The sequence below is a fragment of the Zalophus californianus genome, chromosome 4, assembly GCF_009762305.2.
Source record: "Zalophus californianus isolate mZalCal1 chromosome 4, mZalCal1.pri.v2, whole genome shotgun sequence".
NCBI classification, from domain to species: Eukaryota; Metazoa; Chordata; class Mammalia; order Carnivora; family Otariidae; genus Zalophus; species Zalophus californianus.
In genome coordinates this window covers 90347788-90360296 of record NC_045598.1, presented here as the reverse complement: position 1 = coordinate 90360296, position 12509 = coordinate 90347788, and the positions used below count along the sequence as shown (strand labels likewise).

The 12509-nt window shown below is 37.9% G+C and overlaps 1 protein-coding gene across 8 annotated transcripts in view; it reads right to left on the bottom strand.

Moving 5' to 3' along the window:
• Positions 1-12509, bottom strand: part of NTNG1 (netrin G1) — a 313954-nt gene that overhangs the window by 54476 nt on the left and 246969 nt on the right. Inside the window, exons 6-7 of one of the 8 annotated variants that reach the window (XM_027578404.2) lie at positions 5903-5968; positions 3532-3591 (exon numbers count right to left, since the gene is read on the bottom strand). The exons of 6 other annotated variants lie outside the window; for them this stretch is intronic. In XM_027578404.2, coding sequence (XP_027434205.1) covers positions 3532-3591; positions 5903-5968 — 126 coding nt within the window. The remainder of the gene's footprint in view (positions 1-3531; positions 3592-5902; positions 5969-12509) is intronic. One more of the 8 variants, XM_027578413.2, reaches the window with a different exon arrangement.

Sequence of the window (12509 nt, the reverse complement as noted above, 5' to 3'; positions counted from 1 at the left end):
CTCCACACGTCAGTCAGAGTGACTCTTTCAAAACTTTAATTGGGTCATGACATCCCTTTGCTCATAATCCTAATGGCTTCTCATGTCATTCAGAATAAAAGACAGAGTTTAAATTCATTCATTCCCAATTGATCTGGCCCCTGGCCTCCCTGGTGGCTCATTGCTCTCACTCTCCTCCTCACTGGCTGTACAAAGCTCCACGTTGCTCTGCAAACATGCCAGGGTCTTCCCCATGGGACTTTCCCAGGGCCTTTGCCTCTGTGTGGAATACTTTTCCCCTGGACATCCCTATGACTTGCTTCCTCACTTTGTTTTGAGGTTTCTGCTCAAAGAAAATTCTATGACCACTCTATCGGAAATAATAGCCCCCAGCCTAAACATAGTAATCCTCAATTTCCTAACATTATTTAATTTTTTTGTAGAATTTGTAGTATCTGAAAAGTATATTTAAAAAAATTTTCTCCCCCATCCTCTAAGTATAAATACATGAGTGTAGACTGTGTCTGTTTTGTTCACAGATGTAACCATGAAACTCAAAACATCTTCCGCACATACTGAGCACTCAAAAAATGCTGCCAAATGAACATATCAACAAATCCGGGATGCTCCTGAGGTGCCTTCCTTTGCGAAACAGGGGAAGACACAAGAGGGCAGTTATGTTTAAATTCATCCCTCCCCATATGAATTCTGTAAGAGTCTGGCTAGATACCGGATATTAAAGAGTCTAGAAAAACAACAGCCACACAACAAGATATAACTGAGTTGGTGATTATTTTACCTGAGGGTTGTCTATATGTCAGTGAAGATCAGTTTAGGCAGAAAAAAGGAGATTTGTAAAAATTGCTGTGGTTTTATATAATTTTTCAATCTCAAATTACATTGGAGACAAGTTTTAATTGCTGTTGTGTAGACAAGCTTGTGGGGTCCTCTAGAACACATTTCCAAGGCGTGGCATGCAAGCATTGGCAACACCTATTTCCTGAGAACGACCTGTGCCAGGAAACAACATGAACTAGTCCTGCAGAGTCTACTGCAGTTTCTCAACCTCGGCACTCTTTACATTTTGGGCCAAATAATTCTTTGTTTCTCTATATACTGGAGGATATTTAGAAGCATCCTTGGCCTCTGCCTACTAGATGCAGGGCAACCCCCAAGCTGTGACAACCGGAAGTCCCCTGGGGGGGAAGGGCAAAATCCCCCATTGGACGTGTATGACATCATATAAAGCAGTTATGATAATATGGTACTTAGTAGCTTAGTTAAGAGCAATAGGGCGCCTGCGTGGCTCAGTTGGTTGGGCGACTGCCTTCGGCTCAGGTCATGATCCCGGAGTCCCGGGATCAAGTCCCGCATTGGGCTCCCTGCTCAGCGAGGAGCCTGCTTCTCCCTCTGGCCCTCCCCCCCCTCTCATGTACTCTCTCTCTCTCTCATTCTCGCTCTCTCAAATAAATAAATAAATCTTGGGAAAAAAAAGAGCAGTAAAAAGCTAGGGACCAATAAAAGCTAGGGATGTTTTAGAAGAAGAGTTCAGAGTTGGTTTTCTTGATCAAGAAAGACCCAACCCTTGTAGGTAAAGGTTCTTTCCGATTGCCACTGGCTGGGAGGAGGGCTGGGCAAGGAAGTGTTCCCAGAAACAAGAGGTTGGAGGGATAGAGAGTGGAAGACGAAGAATGGCAGAAGAGGAGGGGTTAAATTTCCCCTTGGTGTCTTCTTTCTTACTGTTCCCCATGTTGCCTCTAATCATAGGTTACATTGCCTACGCAAGTAGGAGATCAAGTACTCAAAATGGCACGGGTAGTTTTTTTCTGTTTTGGCCAAATGAGGCAAGCTGATGAAAATTCATTTTAGTCCCTCAAAAAAAAAAAAAAAAAGGATTTGGGAAAAAGAGTTTAGATAGAAAGTGAAGGAATGAGGACCCTTAAAAAGTATTTTCCGCTCACTGCCTTCACAGTCACCATGCCTCGGAGGGGCCTCGTCCAGGGGTGGCCGTGAAGTGGCTGTAGCACGTCGCTGGTCCTTACCACCCCCGCCCCAGGCCCTCTCTTGCAACCTGATGTAGCTTTTGAAGCTCTTCCACATACATCATTTGATGACAATATGGGTTTTTTTTTATAAGTCCTTAGGTGACTTCTTCCTGCCTCTGGAGATGTGAGTGAACCTCATTAGTGCTGTGACCCCAAGAAACTCAAGATTCAACGATGCAGGGTCACATTCCAGGTCAAGAGGTCTCTTGTATTTCCAGTGTGCTTGACATGACATAAAAGAGATGGAATCTGTGAGAGTCCCTATTGCTTCCCTTTCTCCTCCACCTCCATGGTTTCTTTGTGTAGATTTGCATTTTGGAGATAAAGAAAGATCTCCCTTCTGTGGCCTCAGTGACTGCTTTCTGATGTGCACTCAAACCCAAACAGGCTTGATACCCTGGGAACCTGTGGCTGTTCTGTTCCTAAAGAACTTCGTCCCCCCAATTTCAAATCCATCTGCATTCCCCTCAAAAGGGCATTGTCCATGTTTGATATGTAAAAGTACATTGTGAGGAAAGTTTAAAGACATGGTTTAAATACTGTCGGTTTCCCCTTTCCCATTTTCAGACCAGCTTCATCTTTTTCTTTATACACCACAGAAGGACCGACTCAACATTAATTAAAATCTGGAAAATGATTTGACTCTATTCAATAAGGAATAAAGAAGCTATTATGGTCATTTTCACCAAGTGGGTCAAACTAAATTCAATTTTGCTAATAAATATATTTCTTTGTAAGAGGTGTTTCGTGAAAAAATAAAAATAAAAAACATGACATAAGCCCAACAGTCAAGGGTGGAAAACAAGACGCACCTGTCACATAGGACATTTAAAGTAAAATGGTAAAATAAAAACAGGAGTCTTTAAATGTTTCCTGAAAAATCTTCATTCTGTGAATGACAGATGTTAGCTGGAATGGGCTATTCATGAGTCACAGATGAGATACTGCTTGCTTTCATTTAAAGAAAGCAATATAACTATTATTTTCAGGTCATAATCAATGCTTCACCCGGTGCAGATCTGCACTGGTGTTTGTTCGAATTCATTCCAAACAATGGAAATAGAAATTGCAAGGTATTTCATTTGTCACAAAGTCAAATGGGCACAAAACATGGAACCTGCCACTCTGTTCTCATGAAAAGCATCCTTGAAACTCACTTACAGTGAGTTTCTTTATTTTCAATGCAAATGAGCAACAATGTTAATACTCTAACATTCATGTTCTAAACAGGATCCTAAACTGTTTTAATGCTTATTCACACATTCATCTTTCAGAAAACAAATGTTGCAGCATTTTTAATTTACAGCAGTCAAGTTTCTGAGTGAAGCTTTTTTTTTCCTCTTACAGATGACATTCTCAGTACTATTTGATGCATTGATTGGAATCAGTCAACATGCCTCACCAATAAGCTGATGGGTACACTTCACAGATATTCCAGATTCATACAGTGCAATGTTTCACAACACATAACACCATGAAATCACTGTATGAATCCAAGAATTCCTACCTCTCTTGTGGTTTGCAACTTGAACAGAAGAAACTGTTGACAAAGCTAATTTGGGAGCAACTGGATAGGTTTAAAAGAATGAACAGCACATTAGAAACAATAGTGAAACGTTCAAACTGTAATAACTTATTATCAACCCACTCAAAAAGGAGCCCTAAAGGAAGAGACTATTTGTATATGTTGTTTCCGGGAGATGGTTTCAGTCACAGAGGAAGTCTTGTATTTGGCTGAAAATGGTTTAACATTGTCAGTAATAAAGTTTAGAGGTTTATTTTCAGAGGCAAAAAGAATTACCATTTAAGTTAAGAATCCAGTTATGCAAGGATTATTCCAGTAACAATATGGATATTAGGATGCCCTATTGTCCCTCTCTTAAACCAGTAATAATGTTGAGGTAATTTGACATCTCATTGCCTCAATTCACTGTCATTCTCTCTGTGTAAACCAAAGCTCATCTACATATAAGCCAGCTTGATTTTTTTTGTGTAACCGATTAGACATCACAGAACAGAATCACAATGTCAACCATCTGGTCCTCAGTCTCAGAGTCACCTTGAATCTGTCTCCCTTTAAAAGAATGTAGTTTTCTCAACATTTGTTACCTTTGTGATGATATCAGTTCGCTAATGGCAGAGATTTCTCTCTAAGTTGCCTGCCATTTCTTTTCCAATTATTCATGATGAGTTGTTTGTGAAGATAGCAAGAGCCGGACAGAGCCTGATGTTCTTTGCAGATGTTGACAAGATAAATTACAGCTGCACCGAACTGGCCTCTGCTAGAAAGTGCACCTTTAGCTAAAATTTCAAGTTTAAGCACTTTATTCAACTGCGCTGCTTCTCAAATAAATTCATTTGAACTCATTATCCACATTCGAAAAAACTGCACCTGGTGTTAGCTGAAGATTTCTGAAAGTTTTCAGCGCTGTGACACTGACAGAAAACATAGCAAAATAATTAAGTAGGTCTGTTTCAGGTTTTGAACAACGCATAATCTTGTTCATCTCAAAACTCACTGTGGAGAAGTGTTAAGTCTTAGATCTTGTCTTGTATAATTTGTTGAGCTATGAAATTCAATGGGAAATACTGAGAGTGACATTTTACTGAAGATGCTCTCATTGAACTTGCCAAGGAATAAAGCCACTAAACCTCCCCTGAATCCTCATAGAATTATACTAATAGGGGTAAGCTTGATCTGTATTTCTTCTTCCACATATGTATGCAGAAACTTGAAAAAATTTATTTGGAGCAGATGATTAAGATAATTCTATTTGCTACTAATATATGTATCTAGGACAGTCTCGATTTCATCACTCTGATCAAGGACTGAAAACGCAGCCCTTCCAATTTGACTCCCCAACAAATTGCTAATATATTTTGTTTTGCTTAGCAGCTATTTCCTGGTTCCTCCTTTTGCTCATTTCCTCCTCCATCTGTATTCATTAGAGTTTAAAAGGAACATCCTGTATGCAAGGAAGGAAGGTGGAAGCCAAAAATGTGCCTTTTTTTTTTTTGAGAAGAAAGAAGGCAAAAGAATACAATTTTCCATTAAAATAAACTATTTATACATGTCTGTGTATATCTATAGGCTAGACATTAATGGGAATTTAACATTGCACTGCATCTTATGAATTCCATTGCCCAGTTTTTAGAAGTTCTATTTCTGCCTGAGTAATCACACTGCTGTCAGTTTTTCTCTTTTATTTATTTACTTGTTTTTGGTGTTAGAAGTCAGAAATAAGGACAGACAGAAAGCAGGCTGCCCTTAATGCAGCTAGAAATAATTGTTAATTCACAGAGGATTAAAAGTGGAAGCCCCAACAGAGAAAAATATATTGTGATGTGGAAGAGAGAGAAAGAGAGAGAGACAGAGACAGAGAGAGAGAGAGAGATCCAGATTTCCGCCAGTCAATATGGAGTGACCGTAAAAGAAAACAGGTCTCTTAGGGGTTACAATACTGCCTTTATGTATTTTTCCCCCTGACCTTCAATACAACTGGTGTACCAGTTTAGTTAAGAAGAGCAAAAGGGAGACAGCAGAAGGATGCCTGTACCAACTCACAAGTTTTTAAGACATTATTTATATTCCATACTGTGATGGCAACAAAACTCCAGGCTTCTCTAGGGACTGACTTGACATTCAACCTAAATTTGATAAAGTGCTTAAAACTTCTATGACATCTAATTTTTTCCTATGTCTTTCACTATAATATTTTCAGGACGCTCTTCATATTAGAAATAATATTTGAATCATGATTCTTTCAAAGACATGGCATTCATGATAATGCTCTTATTTAGTGCTAAAAAATAGTATATGGGATTTTTCCCCTAAACATGTGGGATTTTATATCAGTAGGAATTTTACATGCTCCTACCTTGTTTTGGGTTAGAAACCTCAAGGGAAGAAATATTCGGCCATATCCTATTAAACTTTGGAGGATCTGCATGCATCAGGAAAAATCAGGGTATGTTATTTTCAGCTATAATGTCATTTGGTCTAAACAGAAAATTATATGGACAAAGACACAAACCACACATCTGCTCTTTAACTTGGTTGTGGATGCACTTAACAAAACATGACTCCCGCACCAAACAAGAGCAAGCAATTGATGATTCCCAAAACATTGAATGGACATTAAATATATAGCCCCTTCGCTAACAAAGCTCTATACATTTACTTTTGCAATAAACTAGAGTGTTCTTACAAATAACCAAATAGGGACTTCAGCATTTCAAATCGTTATATAAAGCTGGTGCCTGAAACTAGAAGATAAGGTGAAAGAAATAATTTCTCACTTGAGGAGTCCATTCTCTGCAATTTATATTTACAGATATGAACTGGTTACATTAGTCTTTCATGAGAGATTCTTCGGGGTGTGTTTTAAGTGTGAGCCATTATCTCTGCAAAGAAGTGGATTTATTTCCTATTTTTATTTATGCAATTACTCAGAGAAAGAAAGGGAATACTGGTGATTCTGGCTTAAGGAGACTAGTGCAAGATGCTTTTGATCACAGCTAAGGTTTGTATATATGGATGTGTATATGTCTTCATGATTTTTTTTTAAACCCAACCTATGTTTCTAGAGTTTTTGGTTCCAATCCAGAAGTAATTATAAGCATTGTTAATTTGAGAATTGATGTTCTTTCTTTCTTAGACTCATCATATATATATTCACCATATATATACATATATATATAAAAGGACTGTGGAAAACCAGAATAGCCAGGTTTAGGCCTGGGTGCTTTAAAATTACTTTTGTGAAGGTGCATAACTATTAAAGCAGTCATTTCATGACTGCAATCTACCACCCATTCAGATCAGCTCAAAACTACATCCTTTGTGTGGTACTTTGGGACCACCCAAGTCCACAAAAAGAGCTCTCACCTCTAAACTCCTATAGCATGTTATTGTCTGTGCCCCTGATTTCTCATTGATATGTGGATAAGGCATGAGTTTTAATATTATTAGTTTAAATTTCATAGGTCTATTTCTCGTCTCTGTAATTAGATTGGATCTCTTTGAGGAAGGGCAAAGCCTGGCAAGAGGCCTCAGTAAATATCTAATAATTGAATAATTGATATCAAGTGGCTAGGCTACTGTAAACAGGTATTATCAGATTGTTTCCTCCATAATTAGATTATAACAAATAACATTCTTGCAAGACATGGTACTTTCACTCTAACTTTGGTTTTTAAGTATTCGTTAAAAAAGCTGATTTACTGTTGTGTGTGTGTGTGTGTGTGTGTACACAAAGGCAGACGAAATCTTAATATTCATATTACTGTATCTGTCAAAATGACGAATGAAAAAAGAATGAATAGTATTTTCTACATTTGTATCCAAGTGTTACTAAACACCTAGATACTCAGTAACACATAGGCAGAATATTCAAGCTATTGGTTGAATGCTGCTTTTCACTTGAGCATCTTGGTGCTGGGTAGATACTGAATTAACAAAACAAGCCTACCTGAGCTGTGAGGATCACTTTTGAAAAACTATACTTTTGCATTTTGAGGGAATTAATGTGATTTCTAGAAATTATTTTAAAAAATTGTGGTTATATATAGAAAATATATTTATTTACATTATTAGCTTCAAAGTAAGAATATTTCAGTTGTTGAAATGGTTCTCTCCATTTCTTTCTTGTAGGAGAGACAAATACAGGTCATAAGTGGGGGGGGTGGTGTTTGTAAATTTAATGTTAAGCATTCAGTGACTTGTTTGTCTTGGTGAAATTAAGTAATATGATTATTTTGTTAATAAGCTTTGCCAAGAAATTTAAGACAGAAATTTATACCAAATCAATTTAAAAGTGAGTTTTGAAAATTAGCTTCATAAATTAAACTGTATTCCATATTCCAATATATCAAATATTTGCTTATGCCTATTTTTAGTGTATTCTTTTCCTAGTATTTTATAATTTTCCCCTAGGATGCTAAGATTTCACTTTAAGGATCTTCTTATATGTTTAAAAAGTTGACATAGGTCATTCTTTTCTTTAATTAAAAAATTTTTTTTAAGATTTTATTTATTTATTTGACAGAGAGATTGACAGCGAGAGAGGGAACACAAGCAGGGGGAGTGGGAGAGGGAGAAGCAGGCCTCCTGCCGAGCAGGGAGCCCGGAGCCCGATGCGGGGCTCAATCCCAGGACGCTGGGATCATGACCTGAGCTAAAGGCAGACGCTTAACAACTGAGCCACCCAGGCACCGCAACATAGGTCATTCTGCTTTTGAATTGTTAACTACCTGACTGCATGGAATTATCAAGATAGATACCTTGGTTACAATCTGATCCCTACCTAGAATATAACTTTCCTCTGTATTGTGTACTTAAGATGGTTTCTTGTGGGAGGGGAGGAAGGTAGTCCTTGTATTTGCCTGGGAATAGAATTAAACATTTTTTTCCCCAAATAATTTCCATTATGTGGATGCCTAACTTTCTGAACAATCAAAATTTAGAACCACCAGCAGTCATACCATGTGGAAATCCTAATCTAATCTATGCATAACTCTGGTGGGATAAAATTTTATGTGCTGATTTTTCCTTGGGAGGAAAAATGTCCTGAAGAAAGATACTGAAATTTGTGGTCTCTTGCTAAATTCTTACAGTATGTTACTGTCTTTGCATACATGTTGCAGTATTTGGCCATCATGGGATTTTTAACTTAGTATCTCATTTATTTATTTATTTATTTATTTATTTATTTATTTATTTATTTATTTATTTTTTAAGTAGGCTTCACACCCAGTGTGGAGCCCAATGCAGGGCTCGAACTCATGACCCTGAGATCAAGACCTGATCTGAGATCAAAAGTCGGACACTTAACCGACTAAGCCATCTTATTTTTTTTAAAATTTATTTTTCTTATAATTGCAAGGCCAAGTAAGAAAACAACTTAAAATTAGGCAGTTACTCTCCCTTTACTCTTGTTACTCTAAGATCCTGGCTCAAATAAATATTTAATCAATATTACTAACAAATGTTTAATTCCCAGGAGTAAATTAGGCACATTGGAGGTGATATTAATAGTACAATTGAGACAAATTCTGTGTTATTATATCTGGTTCTAATGAAAATCTTTGTATAGCATGTAGCTTCTGAGAATTTTAGCCAGTGGGCCACTTGTTTCGAGTAGTTGGAAATTACAAATGGAAAACAAAGATTATACTGCATTAAAAGTACTGTATTGCCTCTTTGGGAGAACTGTGGCAGAATGTATTAATTTCGTTTTTTCATGAATTAACTAGGGTATATCTATGGGTCAGTTCTAAGGTCTTGGAGTGGTAGTTTGTTGCAGGGCAAAGGGCACTGTGAGTCAGAAAAATAGGGTTTGGTCCCAGTTCTACTACTGAGGAACTGTCTGGCTGTTAATTTTTCTAGATTTCAGTTTCTTATCTGTAAATAAAGGTGGTAGACTGAAAAATCTCCACAGTTTCCCTCAGCTGTTAAGTTCCATCACTCCAGTGGTTCTCTCATGGTCTAGCAGGGTCCCACTCAAGTTCATGGAAGGATGAAGCCTATTGCTTTTTGGAGAACCTAGGGGACTAAGTGGGAAGGGAAAATTACTGCTCCATGTTTTGAGAGTGGATATTTTGACTGTCATAGTTTAACCCAAACAGGAGTTGAGAAATTATTGGGGCAAGGGGAGGGATCCCCACATGGGTCCAATGGGGTTGTAGATGGCCAGTCATTCAAGAATAGCCTTTTATGGAAATCCTATTTCTTAAGGAAGCTGGCACAATACATCTGGGAAAACGGACTGGACTCATCTGGATGATCTCCTTGACTGGACTCCAAAGACTGGCTCTAGGAGTATGGAGACCATAACCACATACTCCAAAACTGTCCCCCTAAAAAAAGAAACGAAATATCTGGAATGTCCATCAGATGCTATTACTTTATTGTCACTGTTGAATTTTCAAAGCACATCTATGGGAGGCTTAGAAAATATCTATTTAGGGGAGATTTTTTAAAGATCTGGTGCGTGTAAGTAGAGCTCGGGCTGGATTAGAATCCCAGTTTTACCACTTGGACAAACTCCTTAACTTCTCTTTGTCTTTCTCTTCGGTAAGATGGGGATGATGCCATTATCTGCTGGTTGCTCTCAAGACTCAGTGAGTTAATATTTGCTTGACATTGTAGTGAGCAGTCAATAAATGTTAGCTCTTATTATCCCATTTGTGGTTGCTGTTGTAATAAAAATCAGATTACTGTAGTATTAACAGTTCTTGCTGAATTGAAGTAGAGAAAATAATGTGCTCCCCTTATGTTTTGCAATCTTAATTATTCCCAAAGTGAATAATTCTGGTATGTGAAAAAAAGCGCACTTAGGATATAGTTTACTTTAGGGAATAATCCAGTTTTAGGGTCTCTATTGATTAATACTCTTGTTCAGAAAACAATAGAAATGATTTTGGGGATGCTGTGAGAAAGATTTGATTTTTAATGTTTAAAGATAAAATGTTAATTTCCAAGTTTCTTTCAGTTTAGAAGCACATCAGTTTCAACTATGAATCAAATATATATCTCACCTGAATTTTGTTTTTCATTAGGGGAAGAATTCAGAACACTGTTATGTGAGAGTTTGGTTGTGGCATTTCAAACTCTTTTTTGTGAATCAGAAAAACTGAGATTCTAGTTATGAAAGTGAAACTTTGGAAGAAAATTTTTCTTCTCTGTACCCTAAGGAAAACTCTGCACTGTACACTGGAGAGAACTATGTTGGAATTGCTGAAATCGACCATCTATTCCTGATGCCACAGTTTATCAAGCTAGAAGGCCAACTTGAAGCAGAAGGCTAAAAACATTTTATTCATATCAAGAAAGCTTTAGAGGTAGGGTTGTTTTAGAACATTAAGTCATCTTCTATCATCCATGGCACTCCCTTCGCATGAACTGTAGGCAGCTTTTAACTCACTTTGTGGGTACCCTTTAAAAAACAGAGTAAATTGTGGCCATGATCTCCCATCTTTTTTTTTTTCTAGAATGATGTACCATGTAGAATTTCATATTTTAGTAGTTTCATCAAATGAGAAGGTATATTCTAATATCATAGTAGAATGTGAAGAGTCCAAATTTGGAAATTGGACATTGAGCTGGAATCCCGCCTTGACCACTGTCCAGATGAGTTGGACTATTCTTTTAAGTCTTAGTCGCCTTATCGGTAAAATGATGACGTTGGATGAGTGCTCTTTAAGTTTCCTAAAGATACTAATTTTTACTTAATTTTTTGACTCTAACATATGGTGGGAAACAGGGTGCCACCATGGATATGAAAAGCCACTGCTGAGGGGATGGTAGTGAGCCTTCTTAAAACATCCTTCTTCCAGGAGTGTGTGAGGAAAATATTAGGTGGAGGCAAAGTCACAAGGTCCCTTTGGGTTTATATAGTTACTGCTTCTATTACTCAGGGAATCTGGAAACATTATTGATGCCTAGAAAGGAATCTATAGAAAACCCTAAAGCTCTCCAGAAGAAATCCCTAGGGCCTTGGAGGTAATCTGACCATCTTCACAGCAAGCTGCCTACGCTCAGAAATACAGTGTCATTAAGCTGGTGGGGAAGATACAGCTTGATGTGATAGTGGTAGGCCTGTCCTTCAGATGGCACACGGCACTTTATTTTTGCTATAAGTGACTATTTCGATAAAGAGAAAAATTTAGATTTTTACTGTCATACAATATGTACAAACATGTTTCACAGTTTGCATAGCAAATTTCACGAGCTGTCTCATGTTCTAGACTATACTGGACATCTCTACGTTTCCCCTTTTCCTCAGAATACTGAGGATGTTTAGTGGTGGAGGAAGGGCATATATTAGTGGGGTAGAGGGTCACAGTCCCCTACCCCCTCTCCTCATGCATGATGTTTATAACTTCTGTTGACAAAACAGTGAGATACCAGAAAATGAACCTCTGTTTTTCTCCAGGACGCTAAATTTCCCTGCACAAAAATTCAGGGATCAACAGGTTTAAGATGCAGTGTGGTGGATTGGAAAGAGTCTGCGGTAAGAGTAAATAAATCTAGGATTTTTCTTTCTAACCTGTTCCATTTGGTATAAGGTTATGAGCATAATAATTTTTGGAGTCAGATAGGCCTTCCTCGTCGTATTATATTGGTCAAGTTACTCGGCTACTCTGAGAGCCTCAGATTCACCATTTGTAAAATGGAATTCTGTAGACATACAGGAACATCTCCCTCCAGTTCTGAGTGAACGCTCTGTCTAACTCTTCCCAGGAAGTGAAGCAGTTAGTTGGCCAGCTCCTTATTTATACTCCAAGAAGATGTCAACGATACCCACACACTTAGTGCAGAAGTTCACGGTTACATGTCTGAAGGTTCATCATGGGACCTTTCAGAGATCTTGGCAAATCTTCGGTTAAGCTAGGGATTTCCCAATGACCCACACAGAGATAACAGCAAAGGTACAGATAGCAGCTCACACTTAAAAAGTGGCTTGACATTCTAACTTCACCTGG